The 27,355-nt window shown below is 40.7% G+C and overlaps 2 protein-coding genes across 4 annotated transcripts in view; one reads left to right on the top strand and one right to left on the bottom strand.

The window, feature by feature from the left end:
- The window catches only part of col4a2 (collagen, type IV, alpha 2), a 79,408-nt gene extending 62,171 nt beyond the window's left edge, over window positions 1-17,237 (bottom strand). For 2 of the 3 annotated variants that reach the window (XM_042495125.2, XM_042495126.2), the window contains exons 1-3: window positions 17,062-17,236; window positions 16,700-16,820; window positions 16,568-16,619 (exon numbers count right to left, since the gene is read on the bottom strand). In XM_042495125.2, coding sequence (XP_042351059.2) covers window positions 16,568-16,619; window positions 16,700-16,737 — 90 coding nt within the window. In that variant the 5' untranslated portion in view covers window positions 16,738-16,820; window positions 17,062-17,236. Of the gene's footprint in view, window positions 1-16,567; window positions 16,620-16,699; window positions 16,821-17,061 lie in introns of all 3 variants that reach the window. The other variant, XM_042495124.2, reaches the window with a different exon arrangement.
- Window positions 17,238-17,360: 123 nt separating this feature from the next.
- col4a1 (collagen, type IV, alpha 1) overlaps window positions 17,361-27,355 on the top strand; it is a 52,766-nt gene continuing 42,771 nt past the window's right edge. The window contains exon 1 of the mRNA XM_042495127.2: window positions 17,361-17,583. Within this exon, the coding sequence (XP_042351061.2) occupies window positions 17,512-17,583 (72 nt within the window). The 5' untranslated portion in view covers window positions 17,361-17,511. The remainder of the gene's footprint in view (window positions 17,584-27,355) is intronic.

Here is a 27,355-nt window from a genome sequence, read left to right as displayed (position 1 = left end):
TGAGGAACGTTTCAGCAGCAAAACTTAAAAGTATTTGAAAACTTCACAGAGGGAACAGGACTAAAGTTTAGCCTCTGAAATAATCACTTAAATGATGCTACTTTCTGTGTGAAAATGCACACAGCGTCTCTCTTAATGGGGAGTCTGCTGCAGAGACAGCAGCTCTGCTCTGCTCTCTTCAATATTCATATCTTAGAGAATGTAATTCATATTTTCCTCAATAATTATTTATCATTTCGGTTTCCCTGTGTGTGTATGTGCCTAGTGAACCTGCCTCTGTAAGCGCATCTTACTATCTGAATAATGCACCCTTTAAATAACAGAAAAATACTGCACCATTCTGACCTAAGACTTCAGGTTTCTTTTGGTCAATGGTGCAATGCTTTTTGCTACCTCAAATCAGCGACACGCCAACAAGGCGCCTGACCACACCTCATTTTAAGACACCTCCATGGGCGGAAGTACAAACACATTAAGGGTGCTGGCTGTGAAAATGAAAACTGCATCAGTCTGAAGCTAGCAATGACCACTGTACTGTGCCGTGTGCCATTTTGTGCCACGTAAGATAGGGCCCAAGAACAACATTAACCTTTGGACTCAAGAGGAGTAGACTGGAAAAGACATTGAAGTGTGAATGTGTTTGGGCAAAAGCACCTCTAATTAAATTAATCACTCTTAATTAATTTGAATTTTCTGGAGTTTGGGAGATCTTGCATGGAAGCAAGTGCCAACTGTTGATAAATACACTTGTTGAGGTTCTCTTCACTCGCAGGTATTTCCATTAGTCAATAAGTATCCTCTCATGTTAGAGCTGTCAGTGTGCTAAAAGGAAACAGTTGTGTGAATGATGGTGCCAAAGCCGTTATCTTGCCAATGCACATCTCATCTTTTCTCACAAGTCTAGTCTTGGAAATGACACCATACCAAGGGTGTGATTCCCAGTGGGGATGGCGGGACCATGCTTACGTCACTTTTTAAACTAAAACCTCTCTGAACATTGTTTTCTGACTGTCCATCTGCCAAAATCCAGACGTGAGAAGATTTGAGCTGATAAAACTGTTGATACAGTTTGCTCAGCCAGGTCACCTTCGGTCATTAGCAAGTGCTAGGAGCAATTTAAGTGCTTGCTGGATATTTTTCACCCTGAGTTTCACATCTCACTCTGTGCAGGCTGAAAGTTGTGTGGACTACATTAAACGTATACCTCAAGACACATTGGAAAAGTCACTGACCACTTCATTTATCTGGTTATATTTTTATCTACAGTCAATATGTTCCTGAAGAGATGCCATTCAATTGAATATCATTCAAAGACAGTAGTAAAGGGGCAGGAAACTAAAAAGGATTTCCTGTAGGGTAAGTGTAGTAACGACGTTCACATGGCATTTATTTTTTGTTATACTACCATTATAATTGACATTATTTGTCATAGAGTAACTGGTGTACACATACAGTATAAACAGCAGAGAAGTAAAAAGAAAAGAAATTTTATGGCACTTTGTGCTTGTGTGAGTTTTCACCATTTTCAATTTGTTTGCGTGTGTATATATTTATACGCTGTAAGTCAGACCATGTATCATTGTTACTTTGTGCCAATGTAGCAGCTGTCCTTGTTCACACTAATGATGAGAAAGTGCAAACTCGCTGAATTTGAAACACCTGGCCATTATCAACAAGAAGCTCTGCGAAGGGTTTCTGTACGTGTAACACACATCCGTGATGGAAACAGGCTGTGTGATATGCCTTGATGCATATCTGCACTATATCTCAATGTCGGGGTGAAACTCATTCTGCACTGGGTGTACGATACTCCCCTCGCCAGCTGAGAATGATCAGGATTCACTGAAAGCATGCAAGCCGCAGTTAACAACTGAATTAAGAAGTAACTCAAATGTAAGTTTTGTTTATGGAAAAAATGTTTTTGACATGGTTATTATGTGACATTATGGATGACAATGTCAGATTGATCTGTACTTTGGTCAAGACTGAAATATCTCAACAACTATAGGATGAATTACCATAAACTTTGGAACAGACATTGATTTTGCTCAGATGATGAAACCTCCAGACTATGATGATCCCCTGATTTTTCTTTAGTGTAACCATGAGGTTAACATGGAAGTTTTTTTAATAAAAAGTCTTCATAACTACTGTGTGGATTGCCATTAAATTTGGTACAAACATTTATGTCCCAGAGTGGATGAAGTGTACTTTCAATATGCTAATCAACTGGCTTTTCAGTCCAGTGAGATGAACAGACTGAAAACTTGATCTTATTTGATAAAACAGATGTTAACAAAGTTTTTCTTTGTTTCAGGATATAATTAGTTGTTAAACAATGATAATAAATCACAAAATATGTTATTACAATACTGATCATAATGCGAAACCTCTAAAATCATAAAAATATTGTATTAAGATGTTACTAAATTGTGAGGCCTCTGATGATTTCCACCATTACAGCACAGGGTATTTCCTAAATAAAAAATAAAAATTAAAAAATAATAAAAAAATAAAATGCCCCCAGTAAACAATCCAAAATCTAATATAGTTCTTCACAGTAGACTTTTACACATGTCAAAGTCTTTGCCCCTTGATGCACATAAACAGCATCAACCTTAAAAAGTGATTAAAGACTTGCTGTTTCAGTCGATGCCATCTGGCCAGCAGTCAGCCCAACCCTAGTGCTGTGATTCAAGGCCTGTTCACCATTTGTACAAAATAGAAAAATCTTGAACAATACTCTTAATGACTTAACCGCACCGTTTGCAGCCTCGGTGAATCCGGGACAACACAAGGAGGAATTTGGGTGAGATGAGGAAATTCCTTGTTTTCACTGGATAAAAAGAGGAAAGAAGCATGTCTAATGACCCCTGTGACTGTGAGTGGGAAGGTATAAACATAAAACTGCAAATGTCCCTTTGTGTTTGCGAGTGCACACGCAAGCGAGAGTTGGTGACCAAATCATGCTGGTCATTGATGCCGTCTGGCTGTGTGACTCACATGTGGGCTGTTTAAGTCAGGAAAAGTGTGACTGCTACAGTAAAATACATGGAAATGATTCAGCACTTTTGTACTTTCTCAACAATCCATTCACTTACGGATTTATTTTATTCACCTTCCTCTTATATATTGTTAAAAGCTAAAAGAACATCTAAACCAAAATGGCTTTAAAAGTAGGCCAGCGTGTCAAAATGGGGAGTTTATACATCATGTGCTGCTTCAGCTTCCGGCAATAGTCCGACACAGAATTAAATCAAATAATCAGATTCCAACTGTAAAACAAACAAACTCACAAAACAGTTAGAAACACACGTATACACACAGAAGCCGGAAAAGCAAAACATCAAACATAACCATGTTTGTGCTGGCGTAGTGCTGAGGCATGTCTTGATATAACACCAGATGTCCCAAAGGTCTCCACCATGGTGATAAAGGGAATTCCCTTGCTGGCTATAATGGATCTCAAAGATTTCATACCAAATGCTCAGTACAGCTTGTCTGCACCATTGCATCTTTACAGATAATTCTGCTTCCTGCCACACCACCATCAACTTCCTGTTGGAGAGTTTGAGTGCTGCATACTCTTCCTTCACTCATAAAAAACAACCCAAGATGAGTGCATTCACACAAACAGAATATTAAAATAACTACAATTAGTTTTGAGTTTGGTGACGTCACAGAGACCTTGACCCCTGACCACAAACTCTTAATCGGTTCATGCTTGAGTCCAAATGGATATTTGTGCCAGATTTTAAAAAATTCCCTGAGGGCCTTTTTTTTTTTTTAAAGGTTTGAGTGCACAAGAATGACACAGTTGCAAGGTCACATTGATCTTTGACCACCGAGTCCAAGTGGACGTCCGTGCCAAATGTGAAAAACTTCCTCAAGGTGTTCTTGAGATATTAGAATTAGACAGACAGGGTCACAGAGACCTTGAACTTTGACTTAAACCACCAAAATCTAACAAGCTCATCATTGAGCGCCAGTGGACATTTAACAACCAAAGTCTGAGTCCAAGTGGATATTTGTGCCAAATTTTGAGAGATTCCCTCAAGGCGTTCCTTAGAGATATGAGATTTGCGTTCATAAGAACATAGTGGACCACCTGAAGAACAACTCGCTATATTTGAGAGCTGAAAAAGTGAAAACTTTGACAGGCCAAGCCCCTACCGTCATAAGTCTCATTGAAATCTAAAACATATCCCCATCTCAATGTGCTCTACATAAAAAAGCCTTGTTAACTAGTAATGCCGTCATGATGGGATCTTCCTAGTTTGTAATGTAAAAAACTAATATGAATAGACTTTCTGGAATTTTGACTGATTCAAAACCAAATTTGGTTTACGGCCTTGAATGCCAAAGTTGAAAAAAAAACACACACACACACAAAAAAAACATCTTAATGTTAACATGGAGACAGTGGAGAGACTAAACACATTGAGCTGTGATTTCTCACATTCATGCTTTGACGTTTTGAGTACTATTTAGAGATCTAAATGACAGATCTTATTGTGTGAACTGTACTGTATGTTTCTACTTGTACAAACTGAAACAGAGGGACAGGGTCACTCTGCTGAGAGCAGGACATGACTTTAAAGGAGAACATGGACGAGAGCAGCGGGACCTGAGAGAAGCAGGGCAGAGCAGAGACTCCCACTGTGCTCCTCTGGCTGGGCTCCAGTGTAAACACGGCTCTGGTTTCTGCCCTGAACCTGACACAGCTGGACCTTCCCTCTCCTTAACTGGCCTCAGGTCACACGGAGTCTCAGCTCCATGTCCCAGTGGGGGACACTTCTAATCAACGCTTCCTGCTACAGTCTGAGCTAAATGGACGAGGGATTAGAACGGTTTCTGTTCTGGACCTTTGGTCTAACAGTCCAACCCGTCAGAACTTGTTATGCAGAGAGCCCTGCTGCTCACCCCTCTAATCAGATGATCAATCACATCCAGATGGGAGGATCCACTCAGTAACAAGACACCTGAGAGGCCTGAGAACGGTCGCTTGTTATTTTTATTCTACTTATGAGCAGACAAGGAAACCAAAATAATGACTTAAAGGATGAAATTTATGATTAGGTTAGTTTATGTTATTTGTGTAGTTGACCTCTAATGAAATTAAGATGGTAGGATAAGAATGACCTGAGTCCTGAGACAGAGAAGGTGAAAATGGAAAGATACTCAGTTTGATGCCACAGTGGCAGAATCAATAGTCTACAGTCATGCTTTCAGCTCTGTGAGACTGTACTTTAACACCACAGTGCCTTGAGCTAAATGCTAATGTCTGCATGTTAATATGCACACAATTAGCCTTTTTCCATACATATGCTGGCTTAGTTTGACTTGACTCAGCACATCAGCCTAGCTTGGCAGGGATTTGCATCTCCATACAACAGGGCTACTTGCTTGAAGTGCCTTAAACTGATGATATGCTTGTGCTTTTCGGTCAACTCTGCTGGTATTATTGCGATCAACACCATTCTTGTACTGTTTTTAAAAATGTCTTTTGGCAAGGCACGAAACATAAGCTGGATGCCCACCTCCACCACCTTATTTGCAATGTCTCAGAAGCGCAGGTGCATTGCTGCCGCAGCTTACAAAATAACACTCTGCTACTTTTTTTCTCCAAGCGAGAAAATACAATAGACGCAGTTGCATAATCCAATTGAAATTTATATACATTCTTAAGCATTTTAAGATCCAATCATCACTAAAGCATGTGTCATGCAAGAGAGCCAATTAAAAGAGGAGGAAGGTTTAAAGTTGTTATTTAAGGTGTGGCGACTCATTCGCAATGTCAAGTCATGCATTGAGGAACACGCAAGAAAACATTCCACCTTAAAAGTTGCAGGCAGCTGCTGGCATGAACCTTTGAGTAATATGAGATGTGCATCACTCTGCTGAGGGTTTCTTTATGTGCGATGTTTCCCTTATTCCCTAAATAATGATGATGAAGCCCTAAGCGGGTCCTCCACCAATCAGAGGACAGGTGGTCTGACCATGTCCCCCAGGGTCAAAGTATCCTTGGGCAAGAAACTGAACCCCAATTTGCTCCTGACGGGTTTGCCTTCAGTGTCAGAGTGCATGTTATTGTTTGAACTGAGTAGCAGGTAGGACCTTGTACAGCAGCCTGAGATGTAGTGTAAAAGCACCTTGAGTGGTCAGAAGACTGGAAAAGACACCAAGACACCATCAAGTGCAAGTTCATCTACCATTTACAATGTTACATAATCACAACCTGCTTGGAGATGGTTGGGTGCACTTTGGCCCGACTCCACAGATGGTCTAACTTGGGCACTCGGCATATCTTGGCACAACTGGCTGTGTTTAAACTGGTAGTGAAAATGCAAATCAACATGACATGGTTTGATTCAATGCAGCTAAAAGTGTTAATGGAAAGGACCTAGATGATACTGTTGACTGACAATGTTTACAGTGTATACCATCTTAGTTTACTGTGTTCTTATGCACACAGTTGCTAATAAGCACTACACATAAATTGAGCTTTGCAGGGATCTGAACCAAAGTAGTGGACAAATTACAATGTTGATCGCACTAGATGAAAAGCTATAGGATCATAAAAGTGATTTTAATTCATTTTGGAGATTTTAATGTATGCACCAAATTCAAATGTCAATCCATGCAATAGTTTTAGATACATTTAACCTCAAAACCACAAATGTCGGCCTTATAGTGGCACTAAATGAAAAGTCAGAGGATCACCAAAATTATTAGGATTCTTCCTCCAAAACAAGCAATACATCGATTAGTTGCTGAGATATCATGGACCAAAGTGGTGGCAGGCTGACATTGCCAACCCTTTTCTAAAAAAAAAATAAATAAACACAGACGGGGGAGGAGAGAGAAAGACGAAGAGAGGGAAGGAGAAATTGGACAAGGTCATGTTATCACAAAGCGCGCATTTAACTTTGTTAACATTCTTCCCATGACAAGAAATAATTCAGTCTAATCAATTAGGACACAGCTGTGATGGAAATGAATGGTCTGTCTCCAGTCCAGAGGAAAAAAATGTGTGAAGTCCAACAGTGAGATGAGAATGGCCATGTTCCTACTTGATGAGATATGATAGTTGTGACATTATAGACTTCAGGATATGACTACTTCCAATCTACACATCACTCTATCACCAAATAAGGTCACATGAATCAAAATCAGACAAATGACTCCAGAAATTTAATCACAACATGGGCACCTGTTGAACCAAACAGCACATTATCTAACAGGCCCAGGGCCGTTTTGTGAGAGTACGTATGGTCTTTGTGTAAACACAGCTGAAACAATCCTTCCATCTGAGCTCACTGAGAAAACTCACCTCTACTGAGGAGAGACAGACGACCAAAGACGCACGTGTAGGAGACAGCGAGGAGGGGGAGCTGAAAAGTGTAACTGAGCGAAGAAGAGTAAAAGAGAGGGAGGACAGACCGTCTGCCAAGCGTCCCTTTCAGAGATAGATGGACAGTGAGCGAGGGGACAGAAGATAGAGACCAGGGGCATAACGAGGCTATAAAAGGAAGTGAGGGATGGAGCTGTTCAGAGAGACTGAAGCCTGGGAGGACTGGGAGGAATTCTTTCAGCACAGCCTGATGGGACCCCTGTGTCTCTCCATTAATCACTGGGAGATGGAGAAAGGGCAAAGGACAGGAGGTGGATATATGTAGAATGTATAGGGATTTTCCAGAGACAACGTCAACAATGAATTTACTTCCGAACTCTATTCCAAGTCAAATAAAAGTCAGTTTAAACTGCTGGAGTTTATACAGCCAGTTACATTTACACAAAGCTCTGATTTACAGTTGTAGAGAGGTAGATTAGATGCTGTGTCTTTCCTTAAAAAAATAACAATATCAAACCAATTTGCATTTATAAAGACCGCAATTTAAAGAGGGGTGACAGCATCTTGTTTGACGAGAAAGACTGCTTCATACTCCACATATACTTATAACGGACAAAAAAAGTACAAAGGAAATAAAGCAAGTATGTATACCTTCCATCTAGTAGTACTCCCTTTCTGTTTTGTCCTGTTGCCTATAGATGCTGCATACATATACAGAGGCATGGGCGGTATCACGGTATTACCAGGGTATTTAGAAATATATATACGTTATGATTTTAAACACCGTCAAAAATACAGACCCTCATCTTTCTATTGAAGTCATACTGATGGGGCTTTAATGAGGATGTTTTCCATGCTGTGCACATTACGTACCACCAGAGGTCAGAGTGGTGCCACAGGCAGCTGAGCTGACTGCGAGCGATGAAGAGAACAAGACTGTAATCAGCTGGTCATCAACAGCAGAGAAAGAACGAAAAGTCCGCAGTCAAAGCAGCTTAACTTCATAGCTAACCAGCAAGTTAAGGGATTATTTCGACCAAACCAGAGTTGCTGATTGGTAGAACAGTGGACTAACCAACTAAACAGCTAACAAGACTGACCAACATGGTTTTGTTGAGTTTTGTTCTGCGTTTTTTAGGTTCGGATGAAGTATTTTATGATTTAACAAGGCAGTTGGTTCAGTAAAAAGAGAAACATTAATTCAGAAGGTGCATGGTAGTCTTTCTCTTCTAATTAAGGAAAAGAGGTGTATGAATACTAACTTTTGTTGACATCTCGTGAGTGTATTGTTGAGTAGACTAAAAATTGCAAGACAGCCTGCAAACTGAGCAAACCCGCCAGTCGGCGATGCCGCCCACAGCGGACAATGTGCTGCACATTGATACATCATATACAATATAGCCTGGTGAAATTCCAGGAAGGTATTTGGTATGAAAAAATAGATACTGCTAGTATAAACCCTAGTATAAATTATACTTTCAAAGCGAGAGTAAATTGGTATGTACGCATTCTGAAATTAAAGTAACCATCTATAAGTACTATTTCTGTGAGAAAGACAGAGAAAGAGATTTTGTGTGTGTGTGTGTGTGTGTGTGTGTGTGTGTGTGTGTGTGTGTGTGTGTGTGTGTTTGTCTGCACAGAGTGTACAGCATGTATTGTGCCAGGGCAGTGGTTCATGTGCGGTGTGTCACTGCTGGCTGTTACACATGAGTGGAATGAAAATGAAGCATGAAGGTGATTATCCACAATCAAACCACTGGTATTCCTCCCTGTTCCCTGGGACAGTGAACTTTAAATATTTTCACATCATTATAATGTCTAAATAATAACATAGCAATATGTTTAAAGTTGTATTATCTGAGTAAGACAGAATAAGTACAAGCTGACTGCATACAAGCTTCAGTTTGCTGCGTATATTCTTTCCATCTGTTTGTAGATCAGTAGACTGGACACCCATTTAAATCTTCTTATTTCATCTTGAACTTTCCTAGACCATACTGTGCTGTCGGGTTTTTGCAAGGACTGTAAAGGTATGAAAATGTGATCAGACGCAATGCAGCAATGTAAAGGATATGGATCAACGTGCAGAAAAGGGATTAAGCCACAGAGACCACACAGCACCCAGGGGACATCAAACATCCACTGGCAGGCGTACGTAAATACCTTAGAGATAAAATATAGTGTTTGAATTTATATACTTTATAAACACACTGTGGGTTTAGTGTATTTAAAGTTTATCCCACAGACTGTATATAAGGTGTGTGAACACTTTGAGGTATTTGGAATGAGACCAGAACAGACTGTCTGAATACAAAATTCAGACTGTCGTCATGGTCTTACATAGGCATGGGCAGTATCATGGTCATACGGTACACAAGGGTATTTAGAAATCCAGACTGTGGGATTTTAAAACCGCCAAAAAAACCTATCCTCATCTTTCTGTGAACTTTATACCGCAGAGGCTATGTTGAGGACATTTTGCATGCACTATGATTCCAGTGCCCTGGACGTTACGCCCAGGCCACACTGCATGCATGAGCACTGTGTGTTCACATTGGCAGCGTTTGTTGTTGCAGCACTGCTGCAGAGCTACCCACAGTTATAACTACTGTATATCCACAATTAAAACCCAATACCTCGCTCATTTATGAAGACATGCAAGCTACTGCATTGTCAACAACACGGTCCTGCAAATGTTTCACACTAAAATGCCTCATGTCAACAACTGAAGGAATTCTGCCAACAGTCACACTGTCAGAGGGCTTTTATTTTGAAACAGAAACAGAGAAGGTCGAGTAAAACAGATATATTTGTATTCCCTCATATCCATAATAATGACATTGAAACTGTAGTAAAAGGTGGTATAGAGTCAATATTATCATCACTGTCTATGTTTGCTGAAAACCACACGTCAAAAGGTAAAAATCAGCAAGACTCTGTTTCTGTAGATGTGCCACAGCTGAGAAGCAATCTCACACATCACGTACCCATTCTCTTCTCTTTCTCATGTTGCTTTATGTACAGTAAGAACTAAACCAAGTTACATTGTGGATATACAACACAGTAAACTCAGGAGTAGTTAAACTATGTGGGGTCCGTTAGGGTTGTAAAGTAACTCTTGACACATTTAACTCCACCCCGTTTCCTTTTCCTGTTTAGAGAGCTTCTCTGGATAATCTATTTTCTCTTCACACAATTCTGCACTCAGGATGTTTCCCATAAAACCTAACTTCACTAAGCCCACAGATAAACACAGCCCACACTCTCTGCACGTGCGAGAAAAAAAAATTAGCAGCACATGCACTCACACATCCTGCCAATGAGGGGGAGCAAATTGGCCAACTAATGCGAGACATCTTTCAGTGCCCAACAAGAAACTCCAAACAGATTTCATGCAGACGCACTGACCTTTTAATGCTTTGCTTTCAACACTGTTCAGGACTGTATATGTGTGCTTGTTTATGGAGGCAACTTGTGCACCAATGGGGGCAAACAGCCAAGCTCACCAGGCCTTTCCTCGCATCACAATGCCAAAACCACAGAGACTAATCAAATAATCAGCATCACAAAGTCACATTTCAAACAGCTGTTCCTGAAGAAACAATACTTAAGCAAACAAAGGACACACATACTGTATATCCACCCACATGTGAGCATGCATGCACGTGCAACCACACAAGCAATGAAAATGCAGAAAGGTCAGAGAGGTCTGTCTCTGAGGTGAGGGAAACACCTCGGTGGAAAATGCATGCCAACGCATGACACACACATCCATGCTTGCGCACATCGTTGACAGGGAAGCCCCACAAACACATGGGCTTCTCGTCCAAGGCCGTGGCTTCCTGCGGCACAGTACAATGGGCTCTTCCCCTGATTGTTACCACAGGCGCTCTCTATATCACAGCCACTATTTTGGCAAGGGATGTGCTGGACCATTTTTCTATCCTTATCACAGGCAGACATCTTCCTCCTCGCCCCGGACACACGCTTTCCTCCACCATAAAAAAGAAATCACATTCGAGAGGTCAGTCACGTGTCCGCTTTCCATCAGGTGACTCCATTACACAGCATTCATTCACATTTAGACACAGGTTTTTAAACCTTCCCAAGAAAACTGCACGTCTGTGTAACTAATGTGAACTGCATTTCCATCATTTGCATCTTTTCCTATTCTCTTATGGATATTCACAACCTACTCAGTTTGATTCAGTTTGACCGTGTGGTTGCAAAGTGAGACCGTGCCAAGAAGGCACATGCAGAAACAACATTTATCACAATCATCTACTTAGCAGGTAATTGCTAAAGCAGATGTTGCTGCTGGGCTTCCAGGTACTGCAGGAATTTGTAGCCAAAAACGTCTCTTCCGTGGTCACAGACCAAATTCCCACAACTCAGATAGCCTCTGCAATCATCATCCCCTCATTCCACCATGCTCAAACACATCTTGAAATATATTCTCAAACACACGAGAATCAGAGCCTCTCGGAGGGTCCTATGTGAAACTTCCTGTTAGCATTACTGCCTCGAGAGCCTTCCTTCCTCCGCCAATGGACACTGATTAACAGTGTTTGTATGTAAGGTTTATGTATGAGTGTGAAAAGGGGAGGGTGTACATACATTCTTTGACAGAATCATGTTTTTGCTCTCTGGTTCGATTTTCCCACTACACCATGCAGAATGCAGAAAAGGAAACCTGAAAATAGTATCCTCTGATGCATTGTAGAAACTGTCCCCATGGCTCTTTAATGTGGCACCTTTGAGACAAAGCAGGTATGAAAGACAAAACAAACTTCAACCCTTTAGATTTAATTTTTCTTTTTTTTGCCATTTGCTTTTACTAGTTATAGGACAGACTAATAGAGAAAGGCGGAGAGAGAGAGGGGATGGCATGCAGCAAAGGGCTGCAGGTTGGAGCAGAACCCGCTGCCACTGCAGTGAGGACGTGACCTCTGCACATGGGGCACCCTGCTCCACCAGGTGAGCTACTGGGCACCCCAAGGCTGTAGATCTACTTGCTTTTTAACCATGCGTTTAGGTAGACAACTGGCTGCTTTGTGAACAAGCTGTTCACGTACTTGCACTGCGTGTTTCAGAAGGATCCCACTCCAAGGCACAGCAGAGAGCTCAGATGTTGATGATCATGGCAGTAAAAGCAAAAGTGTGACATTTTAAGTGTGCATCAAGCCCGTCATAACAATGGCGACTATGATTGTCCCATTATGCCAACATCACACCTACTGTTGATGTATGTTTTGCAACGTGAAATGCCCTGATTTATGAGGACGTGCACAACCAAAGCTCAAACACTAAAGCCAAAATGTGTATGACCGTTCCACGTGGCCACACTTCAAGGTGGGATGAAAAGCCTGTGATAACAGACAGGGGTTAGACATAATCAGTCAGTCAGTTTCACTAGTTTTTTTGGAAAAATGCTAAATATTTCTTGGAACCAATTTGTAAAATGTGAAGATTCTAAACTTTTTTGTAATATATGGTAGTTAATAAAAGATATTTTTATTTTGTTGTTCAGACAAAAGACAAAACAATGGGAAACTGTGGCTTCTTTTACACGGTCTGCTCAAGGTGAGAATGTTGCATCATTATTCTGCCTCACCATTTAGTATAAAAAAGGTGCAAACACAAAATAGGGGCACAGAGTTGTCTCGCCTTTAAGTAAGCAGTGGAGGTAGTAAAAGGGCCAGATGACAGGATGGGACTATGTATGGGACGGGTGTGAGGTTTTGACATGTGTTATGTGTATGACACACCTTTTAAAAAGCAGCTAGCGGCAGTTAGGAGATGACTCAAAAAAGAAAAAACAGAAATCGAAAATTATGGCAGGCTATTTAAATCACACACTGGGGGAGCATTATGCCGGCATCGTTTGTTTCTCAGTTAAAATCAAAGCTGGTGTAGTGAAGCGTCTTTGTTGTGGCAGTATTGCAGGATCTCTGTGTAAAAAGGGCTTGTGATGGGCATTTTTGACTATTTTGTCGCATTTCATAGAAATCAATAGATGGTTTAAGAAAATAACCGCCACACTGATCAGTAATAAAGATACTCGTAAGCTGTGGTGTTATTGGGTGTGATTTTTGTATTGCCAGCATCAGTAACAAAAACCGTCGGACGCACTCCCAGCGTGAAGCACACTGAGAGCTTTAAAGCAGCAGTATGCTGAGTCAGAACTGCTTGCTGGATGGTTAAACAGCTTTGGAAAACCTGTACTCCCAACAACACTTTCCCATCATTGGAACTGCAGTTGTTGCTTCCAACCATTTCCGTCATTTTCCTGAAACTGACAATATGACATTCACACCTACTTCCACACTTTCATTGGCAGAGGTGAGGAAGGAGCAAGTGTGTGAACTTTTTCTCAAGCTTTCTTTATCCATCCATTCACAACTATTCCTGTCAGCTTTCTTGTTTAAATCAGAGAGCAACACTGTGAGTGTTTTCCGGGAAACACTGTCTGAAATTGTGCCCCCATACTGCGTCTCACGTCTCTGCATAACGGGTGGCCTCTGAGTGTGGCCTTTTGGAAAACAAGCATAAACACATTTCCCCTCTAATGTGCTCGACCAACACGCAATACTTTTCTGGTCCTGATCACAGATGCTCCTGCAACTCAGTGGGATGACAGAGTGAGTCACATCACAACCCATGGGGTCCCAATTGTTTACCAAGGAAAAAAACAACAGTAGAATTCTGAATATAACAAATTAAGTCCTACGTGCAAATTATCTTGAGAGTTTCATTCTCAAAAGGAAGGGAAAATTCCAAATGTGAAACGTCATATGGAGATGGATGCTGGGAAACAGAGAGGCTGGGGTCTGGTTCAAAGAACTGAAACAGTCCCGCGGGTCAGATTTGCATTTGATAAGAAACAGAACATATTTTCTGAGAAGCAGACATTCTGTGTCGGATTGGAAACTTTAGAGAGCGATGTTTGATTGATTACTGCTTCTGTCACCTTTTTATATGTAAAATCAACTCTTCACCCACCTCTTTACCCACAGCTCATAACTGCTGGATATGACTCCTTATTATTCCTTTTATCAGCTCCTTTAATAAGCACAGATGGAGGTGTTTCACCAAAAAGTCAGATGCTGGTTGTACGTCACATCCAGAAACTGAAGTTATTTTGTTTGAGCTGTTTGTATCATCAGTGTGAGCTGTTTCCTAATTTGCACAGAGCACATGGATGCTGCCAAACTAATATTAGACTTCTGTGTTCCAGCATCGCCGCCTTGGAGCAACGCTGCACAATACACAGAGGAGCTGAGCTGTGTCACACGCTTTTAATCGAGGTCTGACCAAATCTCATAAAAGCAAGAGACAAGGGGCCTTTTCATCACAACCAATAAAATAACTTGTTCATCTGAGAGCCATTAATATCAAATAATACCTGATGTCTCACACAAGCTGTAACAAACAGAAAAGCAAAACACACTCACGTGCTGCATGCTCACAAACACTGAGGGAGTTCACACATGGATTCAGCATCATGTGTGAACTTTCCTTTGCTTTCATCAAGCCCACATGTTGATGGACGGAAAAATAAGCAGGTCACGCAAAGTCAGTAGGTGTAGAGAGAGAGAGACGAAAACAAATAAATCATGAATTTTTATGGGATATTACTTTGGCCCAGTGAAACATTATTTAATGAAACATCTGTATTCTCTCTTTCACTTCAACCTTTATGACAATTTGAAATAAAAATCCAAGTGAGGGTGTTTATATCAGGAAAAACAATAAATCCATTTATGTGAACAAGAGGGTTTTTTTCCAAAGCAGAAACAGTGAACTGTAATGTCAACAAACACATAGAGCTACTCCACTGATAGTGAATATGTATTCTGTCCTATAACAAGAATGATTGAGGGGTCACCATGGGTCCTTTCATACACAGCTTCCTCTTTACGGCAGGGTTTCCCACACATGCATTTATTTGTGGCGGCCCACCACGATTAAAACATCTGCCACCACATGTAAGGTTTTCTATTTTTGGTGCTGGATCATACACTGTTTAGTTAATCATTGCACCACATTCGCAGAGTGCAGGGTGCATTCTGGGCACAGGTGGAGAAGCAAAACATCAGGCGTCAAAATTCATTCTGCTGGATCTATAAGTTTGCATTCATTTTTGTAAAACCTCAGGGAGCTTTTTTCATTTACTATTTTTTTATTTAAAATTTCACTTGACTTTATGAAAAGAAGTTGATGGGAACTTGCACTTCATGATGCTGAAAGTTTTATTTTATTAATTTTTAAAGACTATTTTTGTGGCTATTTTGCCTTTATTAGACAGGACAGATTCAGCATGAAAGGGGAAAGGTGCGAAGACATGCAGCAAAAGGCCGCAAGCTGGAATCGAACCCCCGGCCACTGCAGTAAGGACACAGCCTCTGCACATGGGCGCCCAGATGAGCTGATGGGCACCCCTGATAGTTTTAGTTTTGATTAAACATTTGTAAAAGGAATTTAACCAACATTTTGTTATGGTGTTTGTTATATTCCAAATTCTAAATATTGACAGCAAAATTTTAATTTTATTGTAAATGCATATCGGTTCCAAATATCGATTATCAGTCACATTAACTATTAACAATTGGTATCGATACTGGCCCTGAAAAAGCAATATCGGTCGACCCCTACCATGCAAATCATCATATTTGTGTGAAGTGCTGGAATGTTCACGCAATGATATCTCTGTATTCTCGGGGGGTTTGCATAATTTTGTTGAAGTTATTGTGTACCATATAAGCCATGACAAATTTGTACTCATAAAGCTCAGCATCATGTCATCAGAGGCCATGAGCCCACCCCTCATTCCCTAACAGGTCAAGTGTCAAACAAAACACAACATGTTGCAGCATAGCTCCATAAAAAACCCATTTATGTTTATCCAGTGAACAAAATCAAAAACAGAGTAAATATCCTCATTTAAATCACTAAAAATTTCAACACGAATCATTTCACAAGAAACTGTTTTGAGCTTATTTACCAGCATGCAAAGCCAAGAGCCCTCCTACAGGAGGAACTCCCCAAACCAGACACTCCCTCAGTCTCCATGTGTCTGCCGAGCTGCTCCAACAGATACAAACCAAACCCGGAGACTCTATCGGGTACATTTTTAAACCTCCATTATTGACTGCAGTTTACGAGTTAAAGTTTACAAGCAAAAATCAAAAACAAGTGGGAGGGAAAACTTACAGCGTGCACTCCTGAGGCGAGGATGCCGATGAAGAGGCTCACAAGCAGCAGCCTGTAGTCAAAGAAAATGACAGCGTCAGTGATGCTGCTGATTAACGAATTCGGTGGTTTGCAGCGAAATGTTGCGCTCACCTCAGACTCTTCAGTCCTCTGTTGTGTTGCCCTTGCATGGTCCGACTCACGCGCACCGCAAACTTCAGTTCCACTCCGCTGTCTCACTACTGGAGACTCTGCTTCAGCATGACAGCCCCACCTGAGAAACACAAGACTCTTAACGTTGATGAAAAACTGTCTGCCTATGAGTCCATACATCTAACTTGTTTGTTCAGTGCCCAAACAGATGTCCAGCATTAATTTTTCCTCTTTTTTTTCTATGTAAAGTTCCTCACAAGGTGCTCCGTATGAAATCGCGCCCATGCAACACTTCAAGCGATAAATAATTTGTCACATATGTAATTAATTTGCAATTATTTTTGATAAAATACGTTAGTTACCTCAGGCTTGCGTGCGGCGGTCAGGTGAAGGAAGTGGATATCACGGGGCAGGAGTTGCGCGCGATCCCCAGTGAAAAAAGTTTAATAACGCGCACCTGTTGCACTAAAACCTGCGCAAATATTGTCTAAAAAATACACCAAAGTGTGCCGAGTAGTCCCTCTCCTTACCGAGAAAAGTCAAAGTGTTTCTAACAGCAGGGTTGAGTCCGTTTGCAATGGGCGAGGGTGGTCGTTTTGGGGAGGGGGGTGTGGTGCAGCAGAAACAAGACCAAGTTGCATTGATCAGAACCTCAGATCGTCTCGGACAAAGATGCAGCCAAACGTGCTGCCCGAGCTCTGCTAATAAGCTCAAGAGTTACCTGAAGAAAGAGGACAAGAAGCGGCCGACAGGTGGCTGTTTGCGGGCACTCTGCACTGTTGCGCACACGGTTTCCACTGCGCGCCGCCACGATGCTGTTACCGTCCGGCACCCTGCTACTGCTGGCGGCTCTCTATGCAAGTGTAGACCTGACGGGGGCTGAGGTAAGTGGATCAAGTGTCCTTAACATTGTGGGGAGCTTACAATTATATTTGTGCATAAAGTTTCACGAAAACTTCATCTGATTAAGTAACTTTCAAACAGTGTGCAGTTAAGGATGATTTCAGACTGGCTTTCAGACTTTTTTTTCATTTAGGCAAAGCATGTAGTAGTAATTATAATCAGTATGCAACCAGCTGTTTTTCTGTGATAAATTATGCTCAAACAAACCGTTAACTGCTCATCTCTGGCAGATCTTTAGTTGTTTAAATAGGCGTATTTCAGTGTTTCGGGGTCATCAATACGCACGTTTTTATTCCACATTTTTGTATTTAAATGTTGTTTTTTATTTAGTACTGAAGTGTTTTTTTTTTTATTATTTCAACCACTTGTTGAGTGTTTGCCTCTGTGAGGGAGTTCTAAATACTTCGAGTTGAATCTACTCCCAGTCCAGCCTCCTCCGCTTCTGCTGGAGAGAAGAGAGGGAGGGAGGGAGAGGGTGGGGCAGAGTGGCTACAGTAGCTGTATAGTGTGTGTGTGTGTGTGTGTGTGTGTGTGTGTGTGTGTGTGTGTGTGTGTGTGTGTGTGTGTTATAGAGAGGTACTGTGAGGTAATGAGTGAGACTGAGATGTGTATGAAGTTAATCATTGGTATGTTTAGATAATCCAATAAACTCTCATGAATGTGTCTCTTTAGAATAGAGGCAAACTTGTAATGCTCTTGAAGCCACATTGATTTCCTCCAGAGTTCAGAAGAGCTAAAAATATTCCAGTCATCAGATTGTCCTTTGGCGCTGTTAGTTTGTGTTGCTGTTGGTGATTTGGGCCGCTTTGATGCGAAGCTGTGCATTTCTATTAAAAATAAATTACGACAAACTTTAAGGAAGAAAATTAGAGTAAAACCTGTTCTCAATATTCTAATGGATAAACCGATGGAGCTTTTTTCCCCTCATTCAATTCACAAAGTGAAACTGTGAAACTTGTTAGAAATTTATATCTAAGGAATTTTACTCTAAAGATTTCTGAGGGCAGTATGAAGAAAATCAAATATCATATATAATATTTTTTACCAAATATCTCAATATTGATATTGCAATGCTATTGTAGGATATACTTTTGGTGCTTTTAAAAAATATTTACACAATGAGATTTTTGATAAATAATAATAATCAGGAATGTGGATTCAGTGACTAACGCCCCAGCCACACTGCCAGCGTGAGCAACGCGTGTGCAACGCAGAATCTCGTTTTGCTATTTTCGTTACTAATGTTAACAGGTCAGAGCAGCGTGATGAGCTGCAGCACATCTACAGAATAGAAGGCTTGCTAATTTTTTTTCCATGTGATGCTTGTGGTTTTTTAGTTAAAATGGTAGTTTAATAATTACATTTAGACTATACCACCTTTCACTCCAGTTTCAGTGTCTCTATCTGACATGAAAAAAAAATGTAAATGTTTATTTTTAACTTACATTTCCTTTTTCAAACTAAAAGCCCTCTGGCAAAGTTTGTGTGGACAGAATCCTTTCAGTTGTCAACACAAGGCCTTTAACTGTGAAATATTGGAAAAACCATGTTGTTGACAATGCAGTGGCTTGCACAGCTCTATAAATCTGTTGAGTACTGGCTTTTAATTGTGGAAATACAGTAGACATATTTCCAGCAGCTCTCCAGCAGCGCCACACCAGAAACGCTGTCTTTGTGAACATCTTACGCGTGCAAGCCGCAGCAGTTCAGCCAGGTTGCCATCAGGCAGTGCTCATGCAGACAGTGTGGCCGTGGCATAAGTGGGTTCAGGCATTCAAGAGAACAACCGGAACAGTCTGGTAAGTTCAGAAAATTACATCACTTTACTGTAATGCAGCCTTTAAAACCAGGAAAAAAAACAACACAATCGATTTTACAAAATCTAAGGCGATATCTCATCACATATCATGACATGATTTAATATCAATATAATACCCATCCCCTAACTGTAAGTCTGAGGGAAGTGGAGCTAGCTATACCAGCTACACTGTAAGGATTCACATAATAAGAAAGCCATGTTTTTGGTCAGCAAATCCTAATAAATGCAAATGTTTGACTAACAGGAATTTTCACACCTGGGTTTGGTGGTGTCACACATGACAAAGGAATGGCAATTTCTGTACACATTTCCAGATCTAGCTTTACAATTCAAATGTAGATAAACCATGCACAAGTTTAATGGAAAAAATGAGAAAAACTGGTGCATCAAGTCTCCAGATGTTTGTTATGTTTATGTATGTGGAGATCCATCATCATTGGGCCAGATGTGGCGCTGTATTTTGAAGCGTGGGTGGAGTTCTCAGCAGAAACATCTCTCACACAAGAAAAGCAGAAATCCAGGTGAGGGGGAGGAAAACATTGCATCTAGTGTAAAGATGAGGGAGAACTGGCTGTTCATCAATAAGCGTTATTGCGCAATGGAGCGATGTGTCATGTTCCAGAGAAAATTGACACTTCTCAAGGGAGCCTGGTATTATCATGTGGGGAGTTTCTCCATCTTCCGGGGTACTTTAAGGATATATTTCCAGCTGTGATGGATTGTAGCTGCAAGCTGTCATCATGAAAAAAATCAGCTTTGGAGATTCAGAAGAATAGTTACAATCATCCAATTTCCTGGTTGTTTTGGCAGCAAACTAAGCAAAGAAGCTTTGACGTCAAAATCATTATTCGCTTAATTCACAGTAACAAGAATTTCTCCATTCAGACTGAGCTTTGATTCAGGGAGCTGCGTAGGATAGAAGTGTGTGATGTTAAGAGCCAACATATCAGGTTAAAAAGCAGCGGAGGGAACTTTTATCCACTGACTGCTGGATTTAGAAGCATAAACATGAGACAGAAAGAGGACATCTGGACAGAGGAGAGGATGGGTGAAGAGGTGTTTATCTGGCTGAACATCTTGTCACTGATCCGATGAATCCAATGAAACCGGAGTAATTCAACATTCTGGATTTATTGTTGGAAGTGTATATATTTCTCATCCACCCTTGGGAGGTCCACAGCAGGAAGTTTGTGATCCTGTCATCCGTCCAAAGCTGCACAGTAAACAGAGAGGGGCTTTCCTCTGCAGTTATATCCAGAACAATGACACAGATGCTATGCTGAAATGCAGTTGCGTGTCTTTATTTAAAGGAAAACTTCCCCTCCTAAAAGATTGATGTGTATCTGTTACTCATCCTGTGTTAAATTGAATTTGTTGAGAAAGCTTTTTATTTCTAATGCCTCCCCGGTAAACGAAGAATTTTTATCAGTTGAAGTTATAGGCCTTTAACAATAACAAAAGTGAGCTAATCAAAAACATCTGTTTACAACATCTCATACAACTCCTGTAATACACTATAAGTCTCATGTATCCAGGCGTATGCTCAGTGCTTCCCAAACAGACAGCCCTTTCCAATGAGGAACTAAACTGAGGGTGAAACTTATCAACATATCCTCACAGAATTTCGTCTGATATCCTACAAATTAGCACCCAACAAATGACGTTACATCCTTAATGTGAAGTTACGTCCTTAATGTAAAATTACAGAGGTTAGGTTTAGGCAATAAAAGTCACTGTTAGGTTTAGGAAAAGAAGCGTGCGTTATTTATATACTGTGACAACTTGTTAACATTATGTGGGATGGTTTTTTTTTTAAGTTATATGCATTTTTAAAAAACTTTTTATATAGAAAACAATAAGGCTCATACCATTTATGCTATTTAGAACGCAAAACTTTCAGGCTCAATATCACAAAATGTCCAAATGCGGATAGAAACTTATAATTCTAAGGTAGCAAAATGCAAAAAGAAAAAAAAATCTGTCTGTCCAATCTGCACAGGGCACTTCAGTATGTTTATCTCTTCTTTGTCTCCACATACACAGGGACGTGACGCTGACTGAGTATCACAGTGTCCTGTTTGGGCTCCTACACAATCAGTGGTTCTAAACTGAGGCCAAGAGTGAATAAGCAAGTCACTCTCAACCACTAATGCATGCAAACACACACAAATCTGAGCCGAGCATGGGTCAGTCTGACCGTAGATGGGTGATAATATCAAGATAATGTAAGATTGCCTTTAGCCTATATACTCCGTTTAAGGGTGAAGCAACAAACTGATATTTAGATCTGTGTAGACCTTTGCTTCCAATATTTTCACCACAGCGTCTGATCCTGAGTATATTTCCGTGCTTTATAAACAGAATAGAGTTTCTCTCCCTTGGCGGTCATTTAATCTGGTCAGAATGAGTCATTAGTAATTCCTAGAGAAAGAAGAGGAGGAGGAGGTGGTGAGGCAGATTAGCAGATTCCTGGAGTGAGAGTTTGTGTGTGGGATGTTGGATGGAGGGATTGGGAAAGGCGGTAGCTGGTGGGAAAGACAAGCCTTTCTGTACTGCTTGGTTCCTCCTCCCGGCTTGGCCATGACGCCCCGGGACAGAGCCAACCCCCAGGGAGGATGAGCACAACCAGACATGAAGAAAGCAGCACTTAGAGCTGTTAATCCCCGTACAGTCTGAGGAATGTGTAAATGTTGAAAGCTAAGAATCATTATCAAGACTTGATCCCTTGCTGCTCAAAGTGCTGAGAAACCTGCTTGTAGTTTTTCTGATCCTGTGCACCAACCTTCTCCCCATCACGCCCCCCACAGAGACAACAGCTGACTCTGTTACTCTGACCGGCCACCAACCAAGCAGTGCACCCTGGGAAGGCACAACCTGCCTGACCCTATGTCCCCCAGTGTTGTAAAAATGCCTACATTTGGAAGAGTTGTAATTTTGTAAGTGTCCCTGTATTTTGACAGGTGTCTCTGGGTGGCAAAGATAATTCTTCCCTGGCCTTGATACTCAAGCAGTGTGGCAGGTATGCCCCACTTCCCACCTGTGTGTGTGTGTGTGTGTTTCTCTGTGTGTGTTCCCTGTCTCTGCCAAGTGAGGCGAGGATTAAAAAGTTCTTAAGCATGGTAAAGCCCTTTTTTATTCCCTGTGGTCCAAACATCACAGAGATTTTCAAACAAAAACGGCATCTTTTGTCCCACGCTAATATTTTCCACACTTTAACTACCTTGAGATCTGCTTATGTTTACCCTCGAGATCGGTTACTTCCCCGAGGTGTATTGTTATGGTGAAAGTGTAATTCAGCTGTTTAACCGTGAAATCGGTGAGTCATAAATGTCATTTGTGGTTTGGACAGAGATGGTGTAATTGATACGTCTTTCTGACAGGGAGGTGGGAAGTGGAGAGTGATGGCAGGATGGAGGCTGTAGGAGGAGGGAGAGAAAGAGGTGGCGAGGTTATGAGCTTTGGAAGTGGAGGAATGTGGGTCGGAGCCGGAGATGATACCCCGTAACAAATCTGTTAGTCTCATTCTCTGGACCTTAACATGCACTTCCACCCATCGCAGCTAAATTGTCCAACTGGAGGATAATAAAGACAGTGATGATGGTGTCATTAGATTTATGTCTTCACGACTGGCGCACATGAAGTTAAAATTTTGGCTGTGTCTTTCTTCAGCTGCTCTTTTGTTTTTTGTTTTTGGCCTGAAAAGATTCTGTGTTAATGTCCTGCTTTACACACAAAGAACAGCTGCCGCACAAAAGAATAGTATTTAGTCAAAAGTTTCCGTAGAAAGCAAATTCTTGACTACTTTATTATAACCCTTCAAGACAACATAAACAACATTTAGGTCTGTGGTTCCGCTGTGTGTTTGTGTTACCTTACAGGACAGTGCAATTCTGGGTTTAGGTGAATCTGTAATTGGAGTTTTGTGCTAAGAGGTTCGCAAAAGAAATGCCAGAATCAATGATCTGGATAAGATGAAGGTGTTGCGTTGTTCATACATTTGTTTGGTCCCACGTGGCCAGATGCCTCTGTGAGACTTTGCATGTGCAGTGCTTAATTTGATTTCTGTCCATGTAACTGCATTATATTGATGAATTGTAACATAAAAGAAATATTGTTTCCACCTGACAATAACATGCATCTCAATATATATCTTGAATGGCCATTTGTGCTTGGATCCCACTTTCCCATTCTGTATATGCTAATGAAAACATAGCATGCATCATTTTATCCACTATCACGAGAGACTACTGCTGTGGGAGTGTGAGCTCTGTGTCAGGGACAGTTGGTGAGAGTCCACCAGCACACACACATTAACCGGGCTAACTGTCTGCATCACACAGCTAACTTAATCTAATGGTTTTTAACAGGTTTAATAACAGAGTCAAGCCATTTCAGTGTTGGTGTGAGTTTGTATGGACCATTAAACAAACCCAGCTGACATTTTACCGACCTTTCATCAGGAGAGTGGCTCCAGAGAAGGACCCTCAGGACTTTTTCTAACATTTGTAACAGCAGCTACAAAGAGTTTTCTTATCTGGCGCGGACTAAAATGAGCAAGAACTTCAGTGGAGTTGGCGGGCCATCAGTGTGGGTCAGGACATATTAACGTACACACTGTTGGAAGAATGTGGCCATTTGCAGCCCAGACCACTTTCAAATGTGGTCAGAGCGATCAGATCACATGATATATTGAAGACGCACTGGATGCATTTACACCTGTACTTTGAGCTATCCACTATAGATCTGATCATCCAGGACACATGTTAATACCAGGTGTAAACAGGGCTAGAAAGTCAGTTAATGGGACACATATAAATACACCAGTATGCCCGGCAGAACAAATTTAAAGCCTTCATCATGCAAGAAGAATGAAACTCAGCCAACTTGAGTCTCAGAATGTTAGATCTTCTCAACAATATATATATATTTTTTGCTTTACCAAGAAATGTTGCTGCTTTTGTTTCAACCTGAGCTCCAGTGAAACATCTTCAGACATTTCTGAGCATCTTACACAGAAAAACAACAAACTGTCTCTTTCTCCTGCATGACACCAACGTGGCACTTTGCCTGGAAAGTTTAGAAAAGGTATGTGCACATGCATGTGTACAACATACCAATGGCAACAAACAAAACACACATTGGAGCAGCGCTATTTCTATTTTTGGATTAAAGTGCCCCTCTTGTTCTTCAAATATAAATACAGATATAGAGCTGGATCTTCTCAGATAAACATCATAGACTTTATGCTTTCTCCCTCTGTCAACATGACACACTTATCTGCATGACTTATAAGCCTTTTAAGTGATTAACTTACCTCTGATGCATCAGAAGAAATGTTTGAAATAGAGCCATTTCATGTCTTGATTTTGTAGAAGCGACTCAGGGTATCTGAAACAAAAAAGACAGATTGTTCATATAAAAATCAAAATCAAATCAAGATCAAATCTGAGGCAGCTCAAATGAATAGCTGATTTTTTAAACCACAATGCAGAACTAAGTGTTCCTGAACCGAGCCAACCATCAGCTTCAATCAAAGAGCCGAAGAAAAAGTTTACATTGTGTTTGAGACAAAAATGTATTGAGTTCAGGAGGGCATTTTCAGAAAGAGTAAGGTCACGGGTTGAGGCATGACACAGTTGGACAGCTTCATGGTGCAGGAGCAAGTGGAGGTGAACCCCGACCTCTTGTGAGACACAAATTGAAGATTTTTCCACAGACACGAGTGCTATTGCTAAACCATCACTCTGCCAACAACGAAGTGAACCCTGTCCTTTTAAGAACAGTTTTATAGTCTGATTATTGTTTTCTCACATCACACGACTACAACCAAGACTTGTAACATTAAAGTTAAATTCCCTGTTTACTAAACTCTCCTCATTCTTCAATGTATCCTCATACAACAGTTTGTATGATATCTTAAGATAAGTCGAAGCCCCTATACCTCAAAAATGAAAAAACATCAATGAAATATTACCTTTGTATTGAAAGGACAATGTTAGAAGAAAGCAACAAAGAGCAACAATTTCACAAAATCTAGAGCTCAATCAGTGAAGCTCTATAGATTTCAATTCACCCAGCACCCATTAACTCTAAGGAACCTGTGTAGCAAATTCATCCTGTCTGTGTGTGTTTGTGTGTTTGTCTTTGTGTATGTATGTGTCTTTGGGTGGGGATGAGGCAGGGAAATGTGTTTGTGTCTTTTTTGTGTGTCTGTGTATGTACGCAATAAGTATATATAAATTTGTGGGTGGGGATAAAACATCTTGTGTGATGACAACTGTTAATGACTGCAGTGTATTTGTGGATAGCACCTTAAAAGTAATTAGATCGATTTCTTGAAGAAACAATGATAATGTAACATAATGAAAATTAAATGTGCTGTATTCAAAACTGTGCTTACTCAATAAAAAAAATAACTGTTTAAAAAGATATCTTATTATAAGTTATTAGCACCCCCACCAGTCAGGTTAGTTTAGGGGGTGATGACATCACATGATGTTGCGTATGTAGCTCAAAATAGCTTAGAGATGTGATTACACACAGGACACAAACTCTGGTCTCCAAGGTTAAAGTCCTGGGTTTGTTTGACCTGTCCACTTCCATGACCCTCCTCCTGATACTGACTTTTTCAATCTTTATACTACATTATCTGATTTCCTCCACATAATCACAGCTTCTTGGCTCACAATTATATTGGTTATGGCCTGTACATATTATAATATGATACTATGCAGATATTAAGTACCAACAATTAAGAAAAACAGGCTGCATTTTTACATGACCCTATCCAAGCTCCAGCTCCTCTTTTGCATTGAAGTCCAAGCTCACATCACAGGAATCCTAAAGGATTTTGGAAAAGGTTTGAATCATGTATGGATTATGTGCTCACAAATCAGAAGCATACACAGATTAGAAGATTAGATTAGAAAGTGAGGCATCACATGTTCAAAAGTAATGTTAAGCTTTTCTTTCCAGAAGGAGCTACAAACCTACAGATTCCTCTTTCTCACACATTTCTTTCACTCTTTTTAAAAGTACAGATGAGAGAGCAAGGGACAAGGTTAGTTTGTGTGTTGACTGTGTAACTGATGGAATTAGTGATGGCAGATTTAACAAGGATAAATATGGTGGAAGCTGGATGTCACCAGTGCTGGAGATAGAAAAACCTAGTGAGACCACATGATATTACAGATGGCACAAGCACATGCTTCATATTTGTCCCATTAAACGTTAACTGATTAATGCAAATGCCAGAATCAGGGGTATGTGGTGTGTGGCGCCTTTCAAGTTTGAGCATTAGATGAATCGAGCCATTTTTTTTTAAATTTCTTTATTAGTTCTGCTGAACATGACAATGATGTCTGAAGTGGATCAATCTGGTTTTTAACTCTGTGTGGGCCTTATACCTCTCACTTCACCCTGTTAACTGAGCTACGGTTACTCTGTATTCTTAGCAGACATGGTAGCACTGGACTGTTATGGCGCTAAATTTACAGAGGAGGATTGATAGAAATAGCAGATATGCCTGTAATTCAGAGGACCTCAGAACGCCTGTGAATTTATACTGAGAGCTTTGAACCTCTTTCCTGGAGAAACAGATGCTTTATCCATCTTGTCCTTATGCTGCTGCTGGCAGTTGTGCTCCATCCACTTGCTGGATAATGAGGATTGTTCATTTATGTAGCTGTTATTTTAGCATAGTATTCCAGAAAAAAATGCTTAATCAGATAACTCTGAGTAGGAAATAAGCTGAGCTGGTCACATGCGGTGGTTCACTTTAGGGCAAGAGGAAAAATGCTACTCTTTGAATGCATAGCTGAGACTGGGGGTAGATTAAGACCTTTTTAACTGATAGGAGAGCTGATCTGTTGTCAGAGTTCGGCATCTCTAAAGGCTTCAGGGCGGGAAATCTTCAAGTTACAGTCTCCATATGT

This window comes from Plectropomus leopardus, chromosome 10 (genome assembly GCF_026936395.1).
Source record: "Plectropomus leopardus strain MGB_pleo_1.0 chromosome 10, ASM2693639v1, whole genome shotgun sequence".
In the NCBI taxonomy this organism is placed as follows: Eukaryota; Metazoa; Chordata; class Actinopteri; order Perciformes; family Serranidae; genus Plectropomus; species Plectropomus leopardus.
The sequence above is the reverse complement of the archived record's forward strand: the minus strand, read 5'-3'. Positions and strand labels throughout refer to the sequence as shown.